Genomic DNA, 24,332 nt, shown 5'->3' on the forward strand with positions numbered 1-24,332 from the left:
CTCGGACAAACCCCCACGACCCCCTCTCTCTAACATGCATAACAAGAGGTTCACGGGCATAAAGAGCTGGATATGGAGAAGTATCTCTTGGTTCAGCACCATGACGGCATCACTCTTTGTCATGAATTGATCGTTGACAGTAGAGCAGGAACTATTAGGTATTCTGACACTGGCATCAGAATGGGGCGGTATGGTGCGATTCTCAAAACTTCCTTTTTTGCTAACCTCGTTGGTTGTGGTGGGATACTCTTCGAGCCGGCGCAGCATTGCTCAACAAACAGCGGTCAGTTGGCCTCCGCATTAGAGGTAGGATCATCGGAGCTCTCCTGCGATTTCACACTCGACAACTAGGACACAATCGCAGATCAAATATGTCTGCATTGAAGACGGACTGCCAACACTTCACACACCACCAGCCAAACAAGAAAAGATCGTCGTAAAAGAATGCACTATTCATTGTAACAGGTAAAAGCAGAAAACCGAAGTCAATATCCAAGGACCAACCAAACCTACGATATACAAATCCAACCTACAACCAGCAAAACATCCTAATCCTTAACCAAGAAACTCCCCCACCACCCCCTTGCCCCCCTCAATGATATCCCCCACAATCCCCAAATACCCCTCCAGCACCCGCTCCGCCTCTTCCTTCCCAAACAACCGTCCATCATACCCCATCTTGAGCCTATGCCCCCCATTCCCATCCCTAAAAACCTCAAACATGATCGCATAATTCACATACATCGTCACCTTGCTCATAGCCATGACGATCCACCTCATGTGATCCTGCTCTCCCGGCGCGGGTTCAAACGGCTGGAACAAAAACAGTGTCTTGGCTCGCTCCGCCTCGGCATGCTTGTAGATGTCCCCCAGTGAAACAGACCCGTTCTCCGTCATGGCCCAGAACCCAGATTGCGTCTCCTTCAGCAGTGTTTGCACGCCCGTTGAGTTGTCCATCTGCGCGCGGAAGGGCAAAAAGTTGGCGCATGTCCCCGGGATAAGCTGGGGGTCGTCAAGGTCAACGTTTCGACCGGTCAAGAGATAGTCGTACGTCACATCTGGGGAGGAGGATTTGGAGAGGCGAGCAAGGAGGAGAGTGTAAGCAGCCTGGAAGACAATGCTGGCCGTCACGCCGGCAGACTGCGCGTAGGCATTGACAGGGAGACCGGTCTTGGCGACAACGACACCACTAACCTTGGGGTCGGGAATGTGCGCGGGGAAGGAGAACCTATTGCCGGAGAGGGTCGACTTCCAAAAGCTGAGCATTGGCTCCCGAAGGCTCGGCAGGTTGGTATACTCCACAAATGTCTTGAACGAAGTAGGCGAGACGGGCATGGGATGACCATCGCGTAAGGCGGCGAATTGGTCGTCGAAGATGCGGAGCAAAGTCCCGTCATACATGGCGTGGTCGAGTTTGGTGACTAGGTCCATCGTGCCGTCAGGGTATCGGAGTACAAGGTAGCGCACAAACGGGCGGCCGACGGAGAATCGTTGGTCCCAGTGTCTGCGAACAAGTCTCTCCTTATCCTCGCCATCAGGGGTCGGACAGTCAACCACTTCCAAGTCCAAGATGGGCTTCCTCAGGATAATCTGCACCCAACTGAGAGGGTCTGATTCGTCTTGCTTCATGTACATGGCGCGCAAAATCTGGTTAGCCTGCGTGAGCTTTTCTGTCAGGTTGATCCACCGCTCAAGGTTGAAACCAACTGGAAGACGCCGCACTGTCATCAACATCCAAAACTGCTCTTCGCTGTGACCCTGTGTCAGGAACTCAACCTGACCCGGGCCGCAGTGGTAGATGTCTTCCACATCATCATCCGACAGGCCAGAAGCTCGCAGCCTGTCTCGAACCACTTGCTTCACCTCAAGCTCCACCCCCTGATCGAGTGCCAAGTCCGCCATGATTGGCTTGACGCGCTGAGCTTGCTCCTGAAGAGAAGGATAGGTGACAACATCGTTGACGGACAGAGAGAAGCCTTGCTGACGGAGCATGCTGGCGAGATTGATAGCAGCGATAGAATCACCACCGTAGTTGTAAAAGAGTGCACTCAGGCTGATACTCTCTGGTTCGACGTCGAATAACTCCGCCCAAGCATCACGGAGCGTCTTCTCTTGTTCGGTCAACTCTGAGTCGTCAATGAGTTGCCCATTCGTCGTGGGCATTGTCGTCGAGTAACCGGCTAGCGCCTTGGGGTCCAAACCTTCAGCAAGCTGAGCAAGCAGCTTTCTGTTAATCTTGCCTGACGGGAGGAGAGGGAAACCCTTGAAGGGGAGCAAGACCTTGGGCATCATGTAGTGAGCCAGAGATTGAAGTCGATCAAGGATCACGGCGGGATCGACGACGGCAGTCGAATAGATGCCACTGCTCTCGGCTTCCTTGTCTGGCTTCTCAACGGGCACAAAGTACACCACGATCTGCTTCTTGCGCTGAACTTCCGCCACTCCAACAACACACAACTGCACCACATCAGCAGCCTGGCTCAAGATGGTGTTTTCGATCTCGCCGAGCTCGATGCGAAAGCCGTTCAGCTTGACTTGGTTGTCTCTCCGGCCCAAGCACTCAATCTCCCCATTCGGTAGCCAGCGAGCGTAGTCGCCGGTGCGGTAGAGAACCGAACCATCCTCTGCAGTCAAAAAGGACTTGGCCGTGATGTCGGGGCGGTTCAGATACCCAATTGCAACCTGGTCTCCGCTGACGCAAAGTTCGCCAACAGTCCCATGCGGGACGGGAACTAGCAACTCTGGGTGCAGGATAGACGCGTGCACAGCTTTCAACGGGCGACCGATGCTCTTCAGATTGCCGTTGGGCAAAACTTTGGAAACAGTCATGAGTATCGTAGCTTCGGTTGGGCCTACTTGCTGTTAGAATAAGGAGCTACTTGCAGTGGTGAAGAGAAAGCAATATACCATAGCCATTGTACACATCCATCCGAGTCGCCCAGACACTCGCAATCTCGGGTGTGATGGGCTCACCACAAACAAGCAATGTCGTCAGAGTTGGCACCCGTTCAGGGGAGATAAGCTTGGAGATGGTGGGCGTGATCATCAACTGCTCAGCCCCAACAGCATTGACACAAGCTGCAAGATCCTGCATCAATGTGTCCTGGTCCGTAATGGAGATGATACCGCCAGAACCGAGGACGGTGAAGACATCGAAGTAGGATGCGTCGAAAACATAGTTGAGGAACCAGAGAACATGCCAGCGACTGTCGATACCACAAGCCTCAATCATGCCTTCAGTCGATGCCCCGACGGCGCCGTGGTGCACCTGCACACCCTTAGGCAGGCCAGTCGAGCCGCTTGTGTAGATGACATAGGCCAGATCATTCATAGAAGGCTCGGGCAGATCAGATGGCCTGTTCACATGGCAGGTTGTGTCCACTGTGTCAAGGTTGATCACGTCGCCAGCAAACGAGTCAAACACCTCAGCGTGCACGCTATCGGTGATGGCGATGGTAGCCCCAACGTCCCGCGCAATGAACTCATTTCTGTCTCGGGGGTTCTTGGGATCGAGTGGAGTGAAGGCAGCACCGGCTTTGAGGACACCGAAAACGGCAACAAGAATGTTGATAGACTTGCGCATGCATATGGGAATAATATCGCCGGTCCTGACGCCTTTGGCTACCAGGTGCCGCGCCAAGTTGACCACGGCGCTGCCGAACTGTCTGTAGGACATCGCGGTCTTGTGCTTCAGGTCGGAAGACAAGCCCTGCAGAGCCATCTTCTCAGGATACTGCGCGATCATTCGATTGACCAAAGTCAAGGCGGTTAGGCCAGGCTCTGTGGGACGGACCCTAGACAGAGAGTCCAGGAACTCGACTTCTTCTGTTGAGGTGGCGATGATATGACCGATAAGGACTTGGGGCTGTTCAAGAAAGGCCTTGATCGTCTCGGCAACATTGCCAAGTAAGAAGGAGGCTTTGTTGCGCGGCAAATGGGAAAGGAGACGCAATCTCAGGTGACCGCCCGTCATTGCCTCTGCTTCGAGCATCGTCGTGTCGCCGACAAAGTTTGGCTCGTAGGGCTCAGAGCGCACAATGGGACCATCTTGACTTAAGGACTCTGCGACCTCGCTGTCCTTGATAAGCACATTAGCCAGGGTATCGTAGTGATCGGAGCTTAGGTTTGCCTCTCTCAGGATGTTACGCAAGCCGAACTGAGCCTTTGGCGCGGTGTCCCAGATGTCGTCTTGTATGGCCCTGGCAAGATCGATCAGAGACGTCTCGGAGTCTAGCTGGACACGGAAGGGGACCGTCGCAATCGTAGGCCCAGGTATGTCAAGAATTCCCTCTACGGGCATGTCACGGCCTGACAGCGTGACGCCAAAAAGTATGTCGTTCTTTGACGAGTGCATGGAGAGCACAACGGCCCATGCCGCGTAGATGAGGGAGCCAACAGACACTTTGTGTGATGCTGCAGTGGCCTGAACATCATGGGCGATGACTGTGTTCACCACGACTGCCTGGCCGGTCGTCTGCCCGAGAATGGTTGATGGGACGCCATCCAGCCTCTTCTGCCAAAACGCCGCGAGCTGTTGGTGCTCCTCTTGCTGCAGCTTCAAGACCTCACGCACAAAGTTGGCATAACCTGGCCGTTGTGGAAGCTGCTTTCCACTGAGCGCGGCTGACAAGTCGTCGATCAGAAAGTTGTTGGACCAGTGATCAAACAGGGCGTGGTGCATGGTGACAGCCAAGATGTCATCCTTCAGGCTGGCGAACTGCACAAAGTTGCCACCCAGTTGCATGGATCTCTTCTGGAGCTCTGAATACTCATGGGCCGTTGTGAGAGGAAGGTCTTCCCACGATAAAGGGACGGCCATCTTCCTGATGACTTGGAGGAAGGATGTCTTGTGCGGTACAAACGTTGTCCTGAGCAAAGGCAGGCGTGGAATGAGACCCTCCAAGGTCAGTCGGACCTGCTGGGCCGATATGCCCTGCAGACGATAGTAACGGCGATAAACATAGGTTGATTTGCCCTGAAGTGCGTCGGCCAAGAAGGTATCCTGTAACGAGGTAGTCGGGTAAGCATCTTCTACGTCATCCATCTTGCTTATCCTGGTGTTTCGTGGCAGCAGTGACAGTCGCGGGACGTCCGAGTGGGAGTTGTTCTGTGATTGCTTCGCGTGGTTGAGCAGCGCATGCAGAGGAAGTCGAAGTATGTCGCCGACTGAGATTTGGATGTCGTCATGATAGGCCTTGGTTGAAACATGGATAGCATCCAGAGATGAGCCTCCAAGTTCTTGGAAGGTGTTGTTACTGTTGGCGATGCGTGATGCAGGAAGCTTCAGAATATCGGCAAAAATGTCGCAAAGCCGGCGGGTATGGGATGGGAGGTGGCTAAGGGTTTCGTCTTCTGAGGGGGCGCCGTTCGTGTCATGGTGATGGTCCAGATGATGATCTGTAGAGGAACGTAGAAGAGTGGCCCTTTCAAGACGCTGGACGTCCTTGGTGAGCTGCGGGATGTCGACCTTCCCATTCACGTTGAGGGGGAGTTCTTGCCTCAACAGCCAGTAGGTTGGCATCATGTAACTGGGAATATGCTGAGCCAGGAGATCCTTGAGTTCGCTTCGCAAGCGCGGCCATTCCAAAGCTGGCCTCTTCGCAACAATGGCAGCCACGAGTGCTTTGCGGCCGGCGACCTCGGCGGCGACCACGCTGGAGTTCGTGACATCCGGGTGGGTCTGTAAGATTGTGTTGGAATCCCCAGGCTCGACACGCTGTCCGTTGATTTTCACCTGAAAGTCAATTCTGCCGACCATCTCGATCGACCCGTCCTCGTGGGCGACTACCATGTCCCCTGTCCGGTACAGACGACCGGGACCAAAGGGGTTGTCGATGAAAGCCTCAGCCGTCTTTTCTGGGCGGTTGATATAGTAAAGTGCAAGTTGGTGGCCACCTAGACAGAGCTCTCCCGGGACGAGGAGCGGGCTAAGGCGTGTTGTGCCGGGGACGAGTACGAACGAGGTGGTGGTATCGCTTGGCCGGCCGATATTTTGAGGATTTTGGCCAAGGACCATCTCTCGCCTCCAGTTCACCTGGGTATTTTCACTCAGACCATAAGCGTTCAGTAGCTCGAGTTCGTGAACCCAAGTTGGAATCAGTGCCGGATTGATCAGTTCGCCAGCAACTGTCATGCGCTTGAGACACGGGACGGTGCCGGGGGTGAGGAGGAGGGCAGTTGAAGGCGTTACATCTATCACATTGATCTGCATCTGGTTGATGGTGCGCCCAATGTGGACGGTGAGGTTGTCCTTGCTAGCCAGACACAGGCAGCCGCCCTGCTTCAGAGTAGACCATACCGAACGCTGGGCCGCCGAGAAGACAGGGTTGTGGAACAGGAGTTGGCGAAGATCAGGCAGTGTTGGGAAGGCTGCAAGGCCGGAAGTTGCTGAAGAATGAATATGAAGAACGCCCTTTGGCTTCCCTGTCGACCCGGATGTGTAGATAACGTAAACTGGGTCGTCAGGTTCGCAACCACGGTCCAGGTTTGTATCGTCAGCCTGGGCCGACTCCGCGATGAGTTGATCGATTATTACCTCACGACCTGGGAACCGGCCGGCTGTGTTTCTGTCAACAATGACAACCTGGGCACCGACATCTTCCACAATGAAGTTATTCCTGTCCTGAGGTGTGTCAGGATCCATGGTCACATAGGCCGCTCCTGTCTTGAGAATGGCCACGAGGGAGATGATGAGGCTTGCTGATCTCTGCAGACAAACTGGAACAAAGGAGCCCCTGCCCACAGGCAGCTGTCTGGCGACCCGATTGCTGATGCGATTCAGCTCATCATAGGACAGAGGACGGTCGCCTTCGAATTGGAGAGCTGGGGCATTTGGTGTCAGGCGCACCTGCCGTTCGAAGAGCTTGTGGACGTTGTCGTATACGGGCCGAGTAAGAGGCTTGCCCATCTCAAGCATGAGATCCAGTTCTTCTGGAGATATGATGTCGATCTCACCAAGGCTGAAGTTGGGATGCCTGACCATTTCTGACAGAGCCATCACGAGATGGTCAAGAACCACCGTCATCTTCTCTGGCGGGATGGATGCGTCGTGTTGTGCAGAAATGGATATGGCATGGCTAATTTGTACCGCGATAGTCACAGGATGGTGGCTGTTGCCAGAGTAGGGCGTCAAGACTTCGTCATCTCCAACAACAACAACAGACACCTTGAAACTGCTTGCAGAAACGGCATCCATGAGTTCGGGAGTGGCGAAGAAGGCATGTGTTGCCGACAACGTGTTGAGACGGTCAGCCTCCTTGATCAATGCAGCTGCAGTGAGCTCAGGCTTCACATGGAGCTTCAATGGATATTCCTGATCGGCATACCCAATAACAGAGCCATGGCCCTCGATAGTTCTGTCTCTCCCCTCGGCAACAAAAGCAATATCGTGAACCTCGCTGCCCAGGTTACAATGTCGCTCCAGCACCAAACCCAGAGCAGCATACACGACGGCGTGTTCCGAAACACCCAGTTGTTTCGCACATCTTCGGAGCGACGACCCGCTGATGGCAACGGAGCTTGCCGCAGCAGTGTTCTGGAAGGTGCCGGATCGCTCCAGGGGAAAGGAGTGGAGGACCAGGTCGGGAAGGGACTGCAGAGTGTCGGCCCAGAACTCGGCCGACTTTTGGCTTGCTCTTCCCCTGACAAGCCTTAGATAATGTGGAAAGAGCAGCCTGGGTGCTGGGACCCCACCAGACAAGAAGCATAAGAAATCTCTCCAGAGGTGTCCCAGTGATGTGCTATCAGCGACCAGTTGCGGCAGGCAGAGAGAGACATGGGGTCCGGCACTGGCCCATTCGACGACCGGCATCGCGGGCCCTTGGAGACCGAAGGAGTGGATATGTTGGAGGTTGGCATCGGAGGAGCCCTGAATGTTCCTCGGCTGCTTGAAGATGCGCAGCACGAAGCCGTCACCGGTCTTGTCTTCCGCAACCGTTGCCCGCAGCATGTGGTGCTGCAAGGCGAGGGCATGCCATGCCTCGTGGAGCTGGTCGAAGCTCTTGACGATGTCGGTGGAGAGGTCCAGACGGATGATGGAAGCCCTCTTTGCCGCTTCCGGATCCTTCAGCAGCAGTCCTTGTTGAACAGGAGTGCAAGGGATCTCGGATTCAATCTCGTTGTCGGGTGCCCAGTGACCACCAGCTTGACTGTCGGCACCGATGCCACGCAAAGTGGAAAGAGCTCTGGCGACTTGCTTGTATGTGACGTGGAGCGACATGGTTCGGTTGATCGACTTGGCCGTCACATGAGGCTGTTTGGGGATTTCCAGCCAGCCATGTTCGACTGTAGTATCGATCACGCCCATGGTGGACGGTGTTGTCGACGAGGGTGGGGTCTCCTGAAAAGAAAGTTGAGTTTCTCCTCGGTGATAGCGCATACTGATTGAACAGGGCGAGTTATCACATGAGCTCCATAGAAAAGAAGTCAGGAGAAAGAAGAACGGTTGGGTGTGAATGCGGAACAAAAAGAGGTATGAGAGCCCAGATGCTTGAGTTTATATGCTTATATGCATTTTATTTCTCATCTAGGGCTGGCCACCTTCCATACTTCTGGAGACTTACAGGTGCCCCAGGTCCCCTTACCGAGGAACAGATCCCTCAGACTCTTCCCGTAGGGCCAACTACTCACCGTATCTTTTGAGGAACCCAAAACGAATCTTATTACCACACACTGCAACTGGATGAGACTCGGATTCAGACATGTACGACCTGACTACAATGATATCTGGCAACCCACAGATACCCACATTGTGTCGACATACAATTAAGATCCATCATTTAGACATATTCTAGCCTCGAATCTACCTGCAAGAACAGCTATCAAGCTCTTCTGTACGCTGTGAAGCGACGAGCATGTTTCCAGTATCGAATCTTGGAAAAACCGGCATCACCCGTCATCCTCTAGGTACGGCCCGAAACAACCCGAATAGGAGTTAGGGAGGTATCTTTAGTTCACGGTACCTATCCACTTGCCCATAGACTCCCGATTCGTCTTTTCAAGCCTCGCGGCGAATTTTCCGGCCCTGGTATCATGAGGTTACGTGTCCATGCACATATTGCATACCACATCGGGGATCCGGGTTTTGCTGACTTACTACAACGGGGAATCTGCTGCCCTGTGGCGCAGCCCGAACCACAAGAGTGACACTGCATACACCCATCTTGGATCTCGCGGAGTTGCGGGGAGCCTCACAACCGTTTTCCCCGGAGTTTGCTCCGGATTGGGTATTCCGCCTAATGTCGTCAGTACACCGCGTATACTGGCCACACGTTTCATGCAATGCAGTTGGACCTCACAGTCTGTGGTCAGCTTCGGCCGAGGCGGTGTCCGCTTCATCTGATCGCCTGAATAGTGTCTTCAATGTCCCTAAACGGAAATTAGAGCACGACTGAAGGGAACGTCCTAACTCAATATTTGCGCATCTTGACTTCTGCATCACAATGTGCTGCATTTTTCTAACGCACAAGGGGCAGGTGGCCTAACCGGCGACAATCTATGGCAGCTGCAATTTTAACCGCTTAATGTCTCTACACCTTTGGCATCAGGACGGTTTCACAGAAGGATATAAACCCCGTTCCCTTTCTATCAAGATCATCATATCATCAGTTCCCACAACTTCCACAGTACATTTCATCAGCACGCTTACGAGTTTTGAATCACCTCGACACATCATACTTTAGTCAAGATGTTGGGCAGTATTCTTCCATTCAACGAGGAGACGGCGGACCGCGTCAGCGCCTACTGTGAGAAGAACTCTCATGGCATCCCTGATGCCCTGGTTGAGCACTGGGAGTGGACTCGCACTCGCTTCCCCGATGCCGACAAGATGTCTAGTCGTCTTCAGGGCTCCTGGATGATCTTCACTGCTCGTGACCGCAAGCCCAAGAGAAGTAAGCAATCATTATCCATCACCCACACATAGTCCAGAGCTAACTCTGGTGCTTTAGTCCTCGAGATTGGTTGCTACTCTGGCTACAGTGCCTTGGCCTGGTACGAAGGTACCCGTGACACCAAGGCCGAGATTGTCACGCTTGAATACAGCCCCAAAATGATTGCCGCCTCTCGCGAGGCCTTCAAGAAGTACGGGGTTGGTGACCGCGTGAAGCTGATTGAGGGTCCCGCCGAGAACACTCTCAAAACATTGGAGGGCGAGTTTGACCTCATTTTTGTCGATGCCAACAAGGACGGCTATGCTGGATATGTCAAGACGATCCTGGACCAGGGTCTGCTCTCTGCCAACGGCATCATTCTCTGCGACAACGGTAAGCCCTTCCTGACGTTATTCTCGAAAGCGAATGCTGATTTGAAACAGTCTTTGCCCGTGGCCTCACCATCGGCCCCGACTGCGCACCTTGGCTCAACGACCACGTCCGCCCTTACTGGAATGGCTGCGGACAGGCATTGGACAAGTTCAGCGCCGGTCTCATGGAGGACCCCCGCATCGATGTCTTGCTTCTCCCCGTCTTCGATGGTGTTACTCAGATTCGGTGGAAGGACGGGGCTCAGCGGGCTTGATGCCGCCGGCTATTGGGGCCATAAAACATCACGGTTGCTCGGTTCATGTTGATTAGTTTGCTCTTGACACAATACATACAACATCCCCCATCGTACCTCTTGATCCTTTGATGATTATTGCCTTCAAGTTGTGATGTGTCCCAGGTATCATTTTTTTGCCACGACGTGCCATGGTGCCGAACGATACAGCCGAGCGTGGTGAAGAAAAGGTTGAGCCAAGACCACGTGGGTGTTCAGCCGCGTTGCAGATTGCAGATCTTGATCAGAGACAAGAAATGCCAGATTGAACCATCCAACCTGTTAATGTGTGGCACATAATAGGTGCCAGGTAAGACTCAGGTGTTGAGGTACTGGGAAGGTCTAACTTCTTCCCTACAAACCTACCCGGGAGACATCAAAGGAAGGTTTGTCAGCTGTCGAAGGATATCGAAGTCCATAGAACATTAGCTATACCATCCATAGCTTAGTTGTCCCACAGAATACCTTGCTACTCTATGGGGGCCCAGTGCCCCACAGAGCCTGCTGGAAGGCCAGCACACTTATATAAGTAGACCTCTCCTCTCCTCTCAATCCTGTATATAGAATAAGCATAAGCAAGAATATAAGCCAATGACATACATGCACTAAAAGCCTCTGTATTAGACTACGTACAAGCACTCAAAGCCTCTGTACTGTGGCGTCTTGCCCACTGTGATAACAGTGGTCTTGCTTCCTTCAGCACTGCTGTCGTATCCCCTTTTTCTCCAGCTTCCGCTACGCACTGCTACAAGCGCATAGTTCGCTGTAGCTCCCCTGTAGGTACTGTATTACAGACCTATAGGGCAACGCAGCAAACAGGTTATGAGCCCGGGTAACTAAACGGCCCGGAAGCCAACTTACCGACCTCCGATTCCACTGCCTACTCGCTGGCAGCTCGCAGGTGCTGCATGACAGTATCCACCCATCACCGATTAGCGCCTCCGCGACCAAATCGACGACTTATAGCACTGAACTTCAGGCTATTCCATTGCAACCTTTCTAACCATGGTTGAACACGTTGATCAACCTATGGACCACCCGACTGGCGCTGCCTCAGCGCCTCCAAACCCAAGCCTGCAAGGCCTACAGGCTCAAATCAATGCCCTCGAGAACCGGCTTCAGCAAGTGATTTCACTGCTTGAACGCAACTTAGTGGCTGAACAACAACAGCCGCAGCCACCTCCTCAACCCCCCGCGCTTACTCCTGAGCCCCCTACATTTACAGGGCTCTCAGGACACTCAGCAATAGACTTCAGCGCTCTTACGACGAAAGAGCTAGCTAAACAGTCCCTTCACCTTACTGAAAAACAGCGCCTTTCAGGGCCTGAGAACTACCAACAGTGGTACCAGGCTATCTCGATTCAGTTCAGGGCACTACAAATCCCTGACTTTCTAGAGGACCCAGACCGGATCAGTGGTCTACTTACTGATCCACAAAAGGCTGCCCTGCTCTTGACCCTCCGAAATACACTGAGGGAGGGACCACTTTCCACCATCGCCTTCGAGACCGACCCCGCCGTGGCTTATAAACGCCTGAGAGTACAGTACGCTCCTACCCAGCCAGTGCTCCGAGACTCCCTATATAGGGAATACCACGACCTGAGATTCGACGGATCAACCAGCATTGTGGACTTCAATGCCAAATTCAACACTCTCGCAGTCCGGCTCAGCGCACTAGGCGTTAAAATAGCTGAGATTGATCAAATCAACCACTACTTCAACATACTTGAAGGCCATTTCTCTCAGTGGGCAGAGCGCTGCAGAGGCCTACTACGGCAAGAACAGTGGCTCTACAATACAGAAGGCAAGCCTACTAAGCTAAGCCTACTGTACTTCCAAGAGGACTTACTAGCTGAGACTCGCAACACGGCCTCAACCACCTCACAGCGGCTCTCAGCACTGCAAGCTGATTATAAGCGCAATCGCAGGCCTAACCATAGGACTAGCAATAGCAACCAGAACTCTCAAACTTCTACCGAGAAAGATGAGAGCCCTGAGTCCTCAAACCAACCCACTGGCCAGCTCACCAATCCAAAGAGCAAGCGGCGAGGGCAACAACGAAGTCAACAACGAGGCCAAAGACCTAAGAAGGAACCCCAGGAAGAGGCCTTCAACACTGAAGATGTGGAAAATCCCACTGAAAACTCAGCCACCAATGACGCCTTCACCATAGGCTACAACCTCGAGTTTGGCACCATATTCAACAGCAACACCGCTGAGGAATATAGCGATCCAGAGCCACCTGAGAGCTCTGATTTCACTCATTACAGTCACAAATCCTCCAACCAGTGGCTCTTTGACACAGGGTCTACAGTGCACATCTGCAATAACAAAGCCCTCTTCACAGACCTACAGCTCTCTTCATCACTAGGAACCGTAGGTACAGGTGGTGGTCCTGTCAAGCCACAGGGCATAGGCACTGTGAGAGTTGGATTCCTCACCGGGTTCAAGGACGATGGCAAAGCAGTCTACAGTTCTGTCACTCTTCAAAAGACTCTCTACATTCCAGGCTTCCCACTAAATATAGTGAGTGGCTACAGGCTTTATGCCTCAGGGGCATAATGATAAAAGAAAAGCTGTATACGGCCTCTCGGAAGCTATTAGCACTGCTAAACTTCCAGAAAAACGGCTTCTTCTTCACCACCAAAGGCGCAAACAGCGTCAAAACTGCCTCTCATCAACCACTAGTCTATGGGTCTACGTGGCACTGTTATACCACTGAGGACAGTAATGACAGTGAGGCTCGAGAAGCCCCTGAACTCCTGAACACCTCTGAAAACTCAGAACTTCTAGAGGGGGTATCAGAGCCATCGGTGGCTCCCACATCCACCACTGCGCTGAAGAAACCCTCTGAAGCGCTGATCCAGGCCGCCCAGCTCTGGCATGTCAGACTAGGGCATATCGGCCTAGACCTTCTGAGAAAAACTGCCTTGATTACCAAAGGCATGCCCAACTTCCAGATGATACGCCCTGAAGACTTGGCCTGCAGAAGCTGTGATGCAGCAAATATGCTGCGGAAACCTTCTAAGCGACCCATAACTGATCCACCACTGGCCCTAGGTCGGCTAGAGGGGGGATATATTTGTTATCCGCCCTACGCCACTGAATAACAGACCTTATGGTCTTATTCTAGTGGATCGGAAGACCCGCTTCAGGATGATAAGGCTTCTGAAATCCAAAGATGAAGCTGCTACACAAGCTCGGTCCACTATAGAAGCATTATACAACACGTATAAGCGGTACCCAGCCCAGTTTCACTATGACGGAGGCAAGGAAATGAGAGCCTTGCTGCCTTACCTCGCTGAAAAAGGCATTACCTTCAGCGAATCAAGCCCCTACGCTCACCACCAAAACGGCCTAGCAGAACGGTCAATACGGGTGGTCTTGGACCGCCTCAGAGCTACTCTCATAGCCTCTGAGCTTCCTCCAACTCTCTGGTGCTATATTATAGGCCCTATCGTAGAGTTGATTAACCGCACTGCGAATTCCACTCGGGAGCTCACCCCTTACCAGCTCTTCCTTGACGAACTGGTGCCCTCTCAAGCACCACACGTCCCTGACCTTCAACACTACAGAGCTATTGGCACTGAAGTCACAGTGCTCATACCCCCTGAGAAGCGTCCTACGGGGCAGAAGCTGCTACCCAGAGGCACCAAAGGACGGCTACTAGCAGTCCTAGGGCACCAAACCTACCTAGTGTGGCTCGGCCAACGACAGGTAGTTCAAACTCCCTTCGTCAAATTCTACGAGGACTTCAGGTCTCACCTACAAGGCCCTCGGAGTCCTACAAGCACCTTGCAGCTCCCTGAAGCTGAGGAGGCTGAAGAGCTCACAGCACCTTCCACAGAGGAAGAATTATCCTCTGTACCTACAGCACCTTCCAGGTCTACCAGCATTGAAATCCACCTACCACAAGCTTCCAAAAGCAAAAAGAAGAATATCAAGCAGTGGATGACGACGATGCTATGGATACCACTGAATTGGTAACTTACTTAGCTACCAATGCTGCTGCTGCAGTGGCTACCACCAACCACACTTCAGAGCCCAATACCTTCAAGCAAGCTCTAAAGCACCCACTGAAGGAGCATTGGCTAAAGGCCACCTTCAATGAGCTACAACAGCTACTAGCCACCAAGACCTTTTACTTCGTCAAGCGCTCTAGGGCATTTAAACGCCCTATCACCAGCCGCTGGGTTTTCAAGGAAAAGAAGGACTCCCAGGGCCGAACTACTAAGTTCAAAGCTCGGCTAGTGGTGAGAGGCTTCCAACAAGTCCCTGGAACTGATTTCTCAGAAACCTTTGCCACCACTGCAGCACCACCTACCTGGAGGGTAATACTGGCTATTGCAGCCGTTGAGGACCTTGAAGTCGAACAAATCGATTTTATAGGAGCCTTTTTGAATTCAGGCATAGATTTCGATATATATATTGAAATCCCAGAAGGCCTATACGAATTCAGCATCAGCAGTGAAGCTGCCATAACACTGCTAAAACAACACGGTTGGGATCCCTCTGAAGATCAAGTTGTACTGCTGAAGAAGTCTCTATACGGCTTGAAGCAAGCTCCCTATCTCTGGCAACAGCAGGTAGCCGGTCTAGCCAAAAGCTTAGGTTTCCGACCTCTGACCTCTGATTCGGCCATCTACCACAATGCAAAGGATGGCATCTTCATCGTCAGCCACGTAGATGACTGTCTCCCTAGTTGGGCCTTCTATTCAGAAGATCCAAGCTTTGAAGCAAGGCCTAGCCAAAGCCTACGATATTGAAGATCTAGGCCCAGCCAAATTCTTCCTAGGTGTTCAAATTGAACGAGACAGGACCAACCGCCAGCTGTGGCTTCACCAAAGAGCCTATATTACAGAGGCTATTCAACACTTCGGCCTCAGCACCCATGGGCCCGCAATACCGCTCTCTCCAGGACTCACTGGTACTGAAACATCATCACAACCACTGAGCAAGGCAGACCAGAAGCTATATCAACGCCTTATAGGCACTGCAACTTACGCCATGACTCAAACCAGAGTTGATATAGCGCATTCCATTCAGTGGCTCTCACGGCACCTACAGCAGCCAACAGTAGCCCACTTGAAGGCAGCCAAGAAGCTCCTCAGCTACCTATACAGCACTGCCGAATACGCCATTACCTATGGTACCTCAAGGAACACACAGCCCATAGGGTACACTGATAGTGATTTTGCAGGCTGCAAGACCACTGCCCGCTCAACGTACGGCTACGTATTCCTCATCAGTGGAGGCCCAGTAAGCTGGAAATCCAAGCGAGCCTCAACAGTGGCTTACAGCACCCTCGAGGCTGAATATACTGCACTCATAGAAGGTAACCGAGAGGCATTGTGGCTACGAGGCTTGTTCAGTGAGATACAGCGCCCACTCCAGATACCTACTCCCTGAAATCAGACAACCAAGGTGCTATAGAGACTGCTTACAACCCCAAGCACCACAGCCGAACTAAGCACACCCTCTTGAAATTCCAAGGCGTAAGAGAGAGTTTTCAGCAGGCAACATCACTATATCCTTTGTCTCTACAGAGGATATGGCTGCTGATGGGCTAACAAAGGCTCTAACAGCTCCTAAGTTCCAGCGCTTCCTACAGCTGCTGAACTACTCTAAGCCCTACAGTTTAAAGCTGTAGAGGGGGCTCAGTGGCACCTATAAAGCCACAGAGGGGGTGTTAATGTGTGGCACATAATAGGTGCCAGGTAAGACTCAGGTGTTGAGGTACTGGGAAGGTCTAACTTCTTCCCTACAAACCTACCCGGGAGACATCAAAGGAAGGTTTGTCAGCTGTCGAAGGATATCGAAGTCCATAGAACATTAGCTATACCATCCATAGCTTAGTTGTCCCACAGAATACCTTGCTACTCTATGGGGGCCCAGTGCCCCACAGAGCCTGCTGGAAGGCCAGCACACTTATATAAGTAGACCTCTCCTCTCCTCTCAATCCTGTATATAGAATAAGCATAAGCAAGAATATAAGCCAATGACATACATGCACTAAAAGCCTCTGTATTAGACTACGTACAAGCACTCAAAGCCTCTGTACTGTGGCGTCTTGCCCACTGTGATAACAGTGGTCTTGCTTCCTTCAGCACTGCTGTCGTATCCCCTTTTTCTCCAGCTTCCGCTACGCACTGCTACAAGCGCATAGTTCGCTGTAGCTCCCCTGTAGGTACTGTATTACAGACCTATAGGGCAACGCAGCAAACACAACCAAAGATAAGCATAAAGAATAAGCGAACTGTTGTTTCTGCTGTGTCACCTTGTTGGGACCTTCTCGAAGCTGCCAATGATGAGCATGGGCGGAACAATTTCCGCCTCCTTCTCGGGGAAGACCAGATTTGGTATGTTACATCTATGTCCCCTTTGGCTTTCTTCCAGAAGGGCAGATATGCAACCATCAGTCCATGGCAGTTCCTTCCTCCTGTGGGGATAGATGTGCATGTAACGTGGATTGACTCATGTAAAGATGTGCTATATATCAGGATGAGTCTGATGGGGCAGGTAGTAGCTACCTATCTAATTGACGTGTAGATCTCGCAGCCTTCTCCACCCCCATCTTGTAGCACCTACCCTACTCCTTCGTACAGAATATTCCCCCCCAAAAGCACAATGGCGCAATCCCTCGCCCAAACCGGCACCACCTGCCAACTCACCACCCACCCCATCCCCTCCCTGCCGGCCGAATCCCCCCCCGACTCCGTCCTCGTCCGCTTCCTCGCCTCCCCCGTCAACCGCGTCGACCTCATGGTCCTAAACAACCAATACCCCCTCAAACCAAAATACACCTCCCCCACCACCAACACTCCCATCCCCGGCTTCGACGGCATCGCCCTCGTCGAATCCTCCACCTCCCCCCTCTTTTCCCCCGGAGACCTCACACTCCCCCGTGACCTCGGCCTCGGAACCTGGCGCACCCACGCCATCCTCCCCGCCTCCTCCCTCCTCAAACTCCCCCCCAGCGTCAGCACCATCTCCCCCATCGACGCATCCCTCATCCGCTCCGGAGCCCTAATCGCCCACCTCCTCCTCACCAACCCCTCCACCCCCCTCAAAGCAGGCGACCACATCATCATCTCAGCAGGAACAAGCACAGTCTCCCAGTTCCTCATCCAACTGGCCAAACACCGTGGCATAAAACCCATCCTCGTCATCCGCGACCGTCCCAATCCAGAACCGGTCAAGGCCGAGCTCCTTGCTCTCGGTGCAGAAGCTGTCCTGACAGAGTCCGAGGTAGAGGCCGGACTCCTTCTCCCCAAACAACCCATCATCCTCGCCCTCGACAGCGTCTTTGGCAAAATCGGCGAGCTCCTCGCAGCTTCCCTCGCACCAGGCGGCAAGTTCGTGCTTGTTGGCTTGTTGGCTGGCCCAAAGGCGAGCATGCAGCTCACGACTCAGCATTTGTTCAACCGGCAGCTCAGTTTCCTGCCCTTTAGGGGTTCGGAACACCTCAAGAGAATGGGGGACGAACAGACGGAAAGCTTGATCGGTGAGATTGCGAGAATGTTTGTGGATGGGACGTTGAAAAGGCCCAGGGTCAAGGTTGTGGACTGGACCACCGCTGGTGAGGGTGAGGTTGAAAAAGCGCTGAAAGAGGCGGTCGAGCTTGCCAAAGGGGAGGCAGGACACGTCAAGACTGTTTGGAAATTGACTTGAACTGAAGACATAGTGAGCACTGGATATCAGATTACCTAGAGGTGTAGAACTTCCAATTAGCGCAAGTACAAGAATAAAAAACTCCGCGGGTGTTTCTCTCAAACCACCCAAGTTTGCTCGCATTCACAGAGAATTGAAAAAAAAGGCCGCCGACATCCAGTCCATTTTGATTTTACCAACTTCCCTGGCTGCCCAAACGCGACTGTTTCCAACTTTATCACATGTACATTACATGGCCCAGAAACCACACTCAAAAGCCGGTCACCAATCTGTCACTGTTTCCAACACCTCCAATCCAACTCCCGAATCATAAAGCTCTTACGCCGCAATGGCCTGAATATTACCAAACATCTTCCGTTGCTAACAAAGCCGTCAGTCACATCCTCACAGTCAATCAGGAGAGAAAGAATACTCACAGTAAAGCACACCGAAAGCACCAAACTAAAAGCAGCCGCAACATATACAGGAATAAACACCTGCCTCAGCGCGACAACAATCGCATCCGTGGCCGCAGCACGCACCCCAGGGGCCAAAGAGCTGAAGAACTCGCCACTGGTCCCCGAGATGGCCATCTGAAGCTGCTCCCGTGTCGCATCAGGCAGGACCACCATCAGATTCTTGATAGCGTCATTGACAAAGATGGCACCAGCAATCGCAAGACCCAACGCGATACCACCCAACTGACCCAGCATCATGAACGAGATCGCATACGCCATGTCCGCTGGCGGGGTGACAGCTTGGATAACAGCATACCCGGCCTGGATAAAGCAACCGGTACCAATACCAAGCAGAATCTCGAAGCCGTAGATCTGACCCTCAGGCGTCTCGGTCGTGATGCGAGCTGTGACACGGTTAGTTCCCCTTCCATTGGCAACAGAACAAGACAAAGACTTACACATCAAAACCCCGCCAATCAACGTCAAAACACTCCCAAAAACATACCACGGCTGGAAGTAACTAAACCTCGCCATCAAATGCCCATTCGCAAGAATAGCGGCGCTCAGCACAAAAATAAGCGGCAACAACCTCACCGCCGCCGTGATGGCACTATCGCCCCTCGTGAACTGGAAATACAGCGGGACATAGTAAATCGGCACGAAGCCAGCCGTGTTCACCGCCGCAGCGCAGCAAAAAAGCAGCACCGCATTCCAGTTCCTCATGAACTGGATGGGAAAGATCCTCGAGGTCAGGTTGGTCAGGATGGTGTAGGTTTGTTGGATCCCAAAAAGGATAAAGAGCGAAAACGCCACGACAAAAAGCGCGATGATCTGCCCGCTGTCCCAGGCATAAAGCGCGCCACCGAGGTTGGTAGCCATGATCAAGGCCGTGATGGCTCCCATGCTAAGCACAGTTCCGAGCCAGTCAAACTCCTTGGCAAGCGTCAAGGTCTTGGTCCCGGCACGAGGTTTGAAGTTCGGGATCCAAAGGAGGTAGACCGGGGCGAATAGACCAGCGACACAAAGGTTGATGTAAAACGCCCACCTCCACGTCGCCGGTGACTCAACGAACGCACCGCCTACCACGGGTCCCAAAACCGTGCCGATACCCCAGACCAGACCGACGAAACTAAGATACCCGGGGCGCTCGCGGTCGGAGGTATTGACGGAGAGAAGGGTCATGACACCGAGGTACATGCCATTGCCGCCCATGCCGGCAAGGACACGGCCGATGATGAGGGCGTCCATGTTGGGAGCTGCACCGCAAAGGGCAGAGCCGACGTTGAAGAGGATGGAGGAGAGGATGTACAGCCATTTAGCGTCGAAGAGGCCGTACAGGCGGCCGAAGGGGAGGACGACTGCTGCTCCACCGAGGAGGAAACTAGACACAAAGCATGGTCAGAGACTGTACTCTTGCAGAAGGAGGTCGATGTAAGCATACCCAACAGACAGCCATGGTAGCTTGAGCGCATCGCCAAAATTGTTGACCACGGCTGGTGTGATGTCGGCGACGACTGTGTTGTCGAGGGAGTAGAGGAAAATGCTGGATAGAATGGCAACGACAACCAAGGCCCACTGTAGGAGGCAAGAAATGTTAGTGAATCTCTCTTATCACACCATATCTCAACCGGCAATGAGTCCTTACAATAACACCGTGAATGTTTCTTGGTGATGCATTCTGATCAGGTTCAGCTGGCGCGGCAGTCGGTGCACCGGCTTCGAGCTGTGAATCGGAGCTGTGGCCGTTGTCCGCCGGCAACTCAACGGCCGGATCAAGCGGCTTCTCCTTGAGGGAGGTCGCTCCAGAAGACATGTTATGGACAGGCGACCCGGGGGTCTTGGTAGGTATCAGGTTCGACCTTTGGGATTGTAGCAGGACGATCAATGATGTGATGAAAAGTTGTTGAGAGGAGGAGAGCTTGGTCTGGATTAAAAGATGCAAGATGTCGGATTTCAGATTCGCGAGCGCTGCATGTGGCCGGGGGGTCGACGATAAAAAGGAGCGCGGTCGATATTGGGCCGACACAAAAATGAACACCAAATTAAATCCGCTAATCCAAGGAATGCAAATCTTTTGCAAATCCAGTGATTAGAAATGGGTCTTTGGACACCTGTTTGGCAGCAAACAAAAAGAAAGGGAGCAAGAGGGACGGCAAGTCGCAGTTGCTCTCCCATTCAAAAACAGGGGTCCACACTGCCCAAAGAGGAAATTGTCCCATGTCACTCTCAGTGTATCATGTAATCAGACACAGGCTCCATTTTCTACCACAACTATTCTCTGCCTGACAAACACTCTCATTTTCCCGTGACAACTTTGTTCAAGTGCTCCTCCAATCCAGGAATCTCACCATCCAAGTCGATGCGCAAACCCTTGGTGATGCGCGCAATGAGGACATAGACACCAAGCACGACGTAGACTTCGACCAGCTCCTCCACAGTCAGCAGCTTCTTCGCTTTCTCAACCGTCTCCTCGGTGTTGTTGTATGTGGCAAGCTGCTCGTCCACGAGTTGCAAAATGGCCCGGTCACGCTCAGTGAAGACAGTCTCTTTTGCCAATGCATCGACACCCTTGCCGGCGGTGCGCTTGAGGGCCTCGAATTTCTCTTCAGGCATGCCGTTGATGCGTGCCACTGGAGCGTTGACGTCCCACTCGTACTCTGCGTCCAGCACAGCCGAGATGCGCAGGACAACGAGCTGCCAGTCGAGAAGCGGCAGAATGCGCCGGTTGCCGTCGAAGAAATTGGCGTAGACTCCCATGAGCCTTGGGAAAGATCCATGTGAGTGTCCCAGGAGGTGAAAGATGTTGCGGCGATACGGGAGATGGGTTATCGCCGCTGCCACCTCCGGAGGGGCGGTTTGAAGATCCACATAGGGGACAAGGCAGTTCTGAGTCTTGATAGGGGCAGACATGATAGGCAGATTGATTTGATGGTTCACCTTGCACCGTGAGGCTTCTACTGCACAAACTTTGTACCATTATGTATCCGTCACCTTGGTTCTCAGTTCTACAAGTCCTACAGCTACTCCGAGTATGACACCATGCGGCGTGTCCCGGTGTCCCAAGTGTGCCGTACGATGCAGTACGCCCTGTAGGGCAGTGTGGTCTATGTGGAATTCTGCCACAACTCTTTTTAGACCCTTCATGTTTCCTCATCCAAAATCATGCATTATCTCCGATGATCGATCCCAGCGCTGCCCTTTGCAGAGTTGCGCCCCGAGAAAATTTCCTCTTTGGAAGACCAGAAGGTGACCAATCCGATGATTTCAAACGAACCGATGCGCTAACCCGCAATCGGAACTCCGACAAAAATGCCCTTTTAGGAAACCCCACTATTTAGACAATTTGCAGGAGCCCCACTCTTCTGCTTACAACATCAGTGAAACGGTTAACTTCCTAATTCGGCCACCCCCTCGGCAAGGCTTGCCGCATCCTGCGCTCGTGACACGGGCCGAACCCTACCAATCCCAAGCACGTCATGGCTGATCCATTCCATCCTGCTCTCACCGATTTTTCTATCTCCGCTTTGTGCAAATTATGTCCGACGAGCCTTGGACCCTTGGTGTTGAACTGCCGAGGTGCTGCCACCTGCCAAGTCTTGTACTCCAAAGTACAGCTACGAGGACTACTACATGCGGTAGCCGTGCGTTTGGCTGGCGAGTGCCTCTCGAGTAGAACGCGGGGAGACCTTTCTCGGACTATCGCAAGAAAGGCTTGTGGGCTGACACGGCTATCGACATGCTACAGAGCTGGTGTAGCACGCCGGGAAGGCCCAATGATGGAGATGGTAGAAATACAGCTGCATATGGCAACGAAGACATGCTGATCAATATTGATTATGCCTTCATGTTTTACATGACGAAAAAGGGTATCAACATAGGTAGCTAAGCAGAACCAACACCAACATCACAACTCTTTACAATGCATAACGCCACCGTCAGCAATACCCATCTCGACGAGCACCAACGACTTCTCGCGTTGAGTTGGAGCTGGGTACAGCTTCGCCCCTGGACGACAGTACTCATTCTGCTGCTCACCAACCTCGTCTGGACGAGATACCGCAGCGGATTGCGGCAGATACCGGGCCCCTTTCTGGCGAGCTTCTCCAACTTGTGGAAGCTACGGGCAACATGGAATCAGAACATGCACCGGGAAAACGTGCGGGTGCACGAAGACTATGGGCCTATCGTGCGGATTGGGCCTAACCATGTCTCGGTGTCAGATGCTGAGAGCATGCAGACGATTTACGGTGTCAAGAATGTCTTTCCCAAGGTATATGCGCAGACTCCATAGCCGCCCAGCGTCTATTAGTTAACACCGGCCTACAGAGCGGATTCTACCCCCTAGCAGAAGCAGTCTACAAAGGAAAATTCCTCCCCACCCTCTTCACCACCACAAGCAACGACTACCACGCCAAGCTCAAACGCGGCTCCGCCCGCGCCTTCTCCATGGACGTCGTGATAGGCCTCGAAGAGTACGTAAACAAGTGCATTTCCGTGCTCCTCCAGCGCGTCCGCGACGTCTCCCACAACGGCAAGAAGCCCCTCGACCCCGTAGCCTGGATGCAGTACTTCGCCTTCGATGTCTTAGGTGAGATCAACTTCTCCAAAGACCTCGGTTTCCTCGAAGCTGGCGCCGACAAAGACGGCATCATTGCCGCGATTGGCCAGATTCTAGGTTACGTCTCGTTGATAGGACAAGTGCCGCAGGTGCACAAGTTCCTGCTGGGCAACCCCCTTCTCGCCAAGATACCCGCCGTGGAGAAGACAAACCAAGTCCTCCAGTTTTCGCTGCAGCAGATCCAAGAGCGGCAGAAGAACCCCGTGCCGAGGAAGGATATCCTCACCCAACTCCTCGACACCCATCACAACGACCCGTCCGCCTTGTCTTTTGAGGAAATCGTCGCTATTACCACGACCAATGTCATCGCCGGGTCGGACACCACCGCTGTTTCGTTGTCCTCGGTTATCTACCATCTGCACAAGTACCCCGCCGCCAAAGCTAGGCTCATCGAGGAGATTGACTCCGTTGCCGCAAAGCTAGACGGTATCATCACCTATGCGGAAGCTATCAAACTCCCCTACCTTACAGCTGTTATCAACGAAGCGATGAGGATCCACCCCGCCACAGGGTTCATTCTTGAACGCATTGTCCCCAAGGGAGGCGTGACACTTCACGGGGTCTACCTCCCCGCCGGGACAGTCGTGGGCGTGAACTCATGGGTTCTGCACCGAAACAAGGATATTTTCGGGGAGGATGTCCACTCTTTCCGGCCGGAAAGGTGGGTGGACGGGGATGAGGGGAAGATTAAGGAGATGAAGAGGAATTTGTTTACTGTGAGTCCTGCCTGTTGGTGCTACGGGAGTCATCATTTGATGCTAATACAGGCGTGACAAAACAGTTTGGCTACGGCCCCAGAAGCTGCATTGGCAAGAATATCTCCATCCTGGAGATGTGGAAGGTCGTGTTTGAGCTGTACCGCCACTTTGACATAACTTTGGCCAGTGACAAGGAGTGGACTGTCAACGGGACTTGGTTTACGGCGCAGAGTAATATTGAGGCGGTTTTCAAGCCGAGGAAGAATTAGGGGGTTACTCTTGCGCGCGCAAGTTGTGTGGGACTCAGGATTCAGTGTGGGCGGCAGTTGGTGTATGCTTGCGGAAATATGACGACATTCTTATTCTTCTGTATCC

General features: G+C 52.9%; 6 protein-coding genes across 6 annotated transcripts; 3 read left to right on the top strand and 3 right to left on the bottom strand.

Annotated features, from left to right (window-relative positions):
- Window positions 1–259: 259 nt before the first annotated feature.
- On the bottom strand, window positions 260–8,531 carry QC762_207870 (NRPS protein). Its single transcript, XM_062887700.1, has 2 exons — window positions 2,908–8,531; window positions 260–2,852 (listed from the first exon to the last, which is right to left on the bottom strand). Exons 1-2 carry the CDS (start codon window positions 8,375–8,377, stop codon window positions 556–558), a joined length of 7,767 nt encoding a protein of 2,588 aa, XP_062745835.1. The 5' UTR covers window positions 8,378–8,531; the 3' UTR covers window positions 260–555.
- A 406-nt stretch (window positions 8,532–8,937) lies between these two features.
- On the top strand, window positions 8,938–10,701 carry QC762_207880 (uncharacterized protein). The gene is made up of 3 exons (XM_062887701.1): window positions 8,938–9,890; window positions 9,948–10,262; window positions 10,313–10,701. The coding sequence occupies exons 1-3, from the start codon at window positions 9,686–9,688 to the stop codon at window positions 10,513–10,515; spliced, it is 723 nt and encodes a 240-aa protein (XP_062745836.1). The 5' UTR covers window positions 8,938–9,685; the 3' UTR covers window positions 10,516–10,701.
- A 6,459-nt stretch (window positions 10,702–17,160) lies between these two features.
- On the top strand, window positions 17,161–18,204 carry QC762_207890 (putative secondary metabolism biosynthetic enzyme; the record flags this gene model as incomplete). Its single annotated transcript, XM_062887702.1, has 1 exon — window positions 17,161–18,204. The coding sequence occupies one exon, from the start codon at window positions 17,161–17,163 to the stop codon at window positions 18,202–18,204; it is 1,044 nt and encodes a 347-aa protein (XP_062745837.1).
- Window positions 18,205–18,307: 103 nt separating this feature from the next.
- On the bottom strand, window positions 18,308–20,766 carry QC762_207900 (uncharacterized protein). Its single transcript, XM_062887703.1, has 5 exons — window positions 20,287–20,766; window positions 20,083–20,216; window positions 19,100–20,022; window positions 18,621–19,045; window positions 18,308–18,564 (listed from the first exon to the last, which is right to left on the bottom strand). Exons 1-5 carry the CDS (start codon window positions 20,452–20,454, stop codon window positions 18,523–18,525), a joined length of 1,692 nt encoding a protein of 563 aa, XP_062745838.1. The 5' UTR covers window positions 20,455–20,766; the 3' UTR covers window positions 18,308–18,522.
- Window positions 20,767–20,936: 170 nt separating this feature from the next.
- Window positions 20,937–21,551, bottom strand: QC762_207910 (uncharacterized protein; the record flags this gene model as incomplete). Its single annotated transcript, XM_062887704.1, has 1 exon — window positions 20,937–21,551. One exon carries the CDS (start codon window positions 21,549–21,551, stop codon window positions 20,937–20,939), a length of 615 nt encoding a protein of 204 aa, XP_062745839.1.
- A 428-nt stretch (window positions 21,552–21,979) lies between these two features.
- Window positions 21,980–24,312, top strand: QC762_207920 (uncharacterized protein). The gene is made up of 3 exons (XM_062887705.1): window positions 21,980–22,911; window positions 22,968–23,975; window positions 24,041–24,312. The coding sequence occupies exons 1-3, from the start codon at window positions 22,561–22,563 to the stop codon at window positions 24,224–24,226; spliced, it is 1,545 nt and encodes a 514-aa protein (XP_062745840.1). The 5' UTR covers window positions 21,980–22,560; the 3' UTR covers window positions 24,227–24,312.
- Window positions 24,313–24,332: the final 20 nt, after the last annotated feature.

The sequence above is a fragment of the Podospora pseudocomata genome (assembly GCF_035222375.1).
Source record: "Podospora pseudocomata strain CBS 415.72m chromosome 2 map unlocalized CBS415.72m_2.2, whole genome shotgun sequence".
In the NCBI taxonomy this organism is placed as follows: domain Eukaryota; kingdom Fungi; phylum Ascomycota; class Sordariomycetes; order Sordariales; family Podosporaceae; genus Podospora; species Podospora pseudocomata.

Excerpts from the sequence above, each read along its gene's own strand:
- QC762_207870 (XM_062887700.1), bottom strand. The coding sequence starts at position 8,377 with ATGCGCTATCACCGAGGAGAAACTCAACTTTCTTTTCAGGAGACCCCA. Across the intron at positions 2,853-2,907 it reads GGATGTGTACAATGGCTATG|GCCCAACCGAAGCTACGATA; the intron begins GTATATTGCTTT and ends AACAGCAAGTAG.
- QC762_207880 (XM_062887701.1), top strand. The coding sequence starts at position 9,686 with ATGTTGGGCAGTATTCTTCCATTCAACGAGGAGACGGCGGACCGCGTC. Across the intron at positions 9,891-9,947 it reads TGACCGCAAGCCCAAGAGAA|TCCTCGAGATTGGTTGCTAC; the intron begins GTAAGCAATCAT and ends CTGGTGCTTTAG. Across the intron at positions 10,263-10,312 it reads CATCATTCTCTGCGACAACG|TCTTTGCCCGTGGCCTCACC; the intron begins GTAAGCCCTTCC and ends GATTTGAAACAG.
- QC762_207900 (XM_062887703.1), bottom strand. The coding sequence starts at position 20,454 with ATGTCTTCTGGAGCGACCTCCCTCAAGGAGAAGCCGCTTGATCCGGCC. Across the intron at positions 20,023-20,082 it reads CTACCATGGCTGTCTGTTGG|TTTCCTCCTCGGTGGAGCAG; the intron begins GTATGCTTACAT and ends CTTTGTGTCTAG. Across the intron at positions 18,565-18,620 it reads TGCTTTCGGTGTGCTTTACT|CAACGGAAGATGTTTGGTAA; the intron begins GTGAGTATTCTT and ends CGGCTTTGTTAG.
- QC762_207920 (XM_062887705.1), top strand. The coding sequence starts at position 22,561 with ATGCATAACGCCACCGTCAGCAATACCCATCTCGACGAGCACCAACGA. Across the intron at positions 22,912-22,967 it reads TCAAGAATGTCTTTCCCAAG|AGCGGATTCTACCCCCTAGC; the intron begins GTATATGCGCAG and ends ACCGGCCTACAG. Across the intron at positions 23,976-24,040 it reads TGAAGAGGAATTTGTTTACT|TTTGGCTACGGCCCCAGAAG; the intron begins GTGAGTCCTGCC and ends GTGACAAAACAG.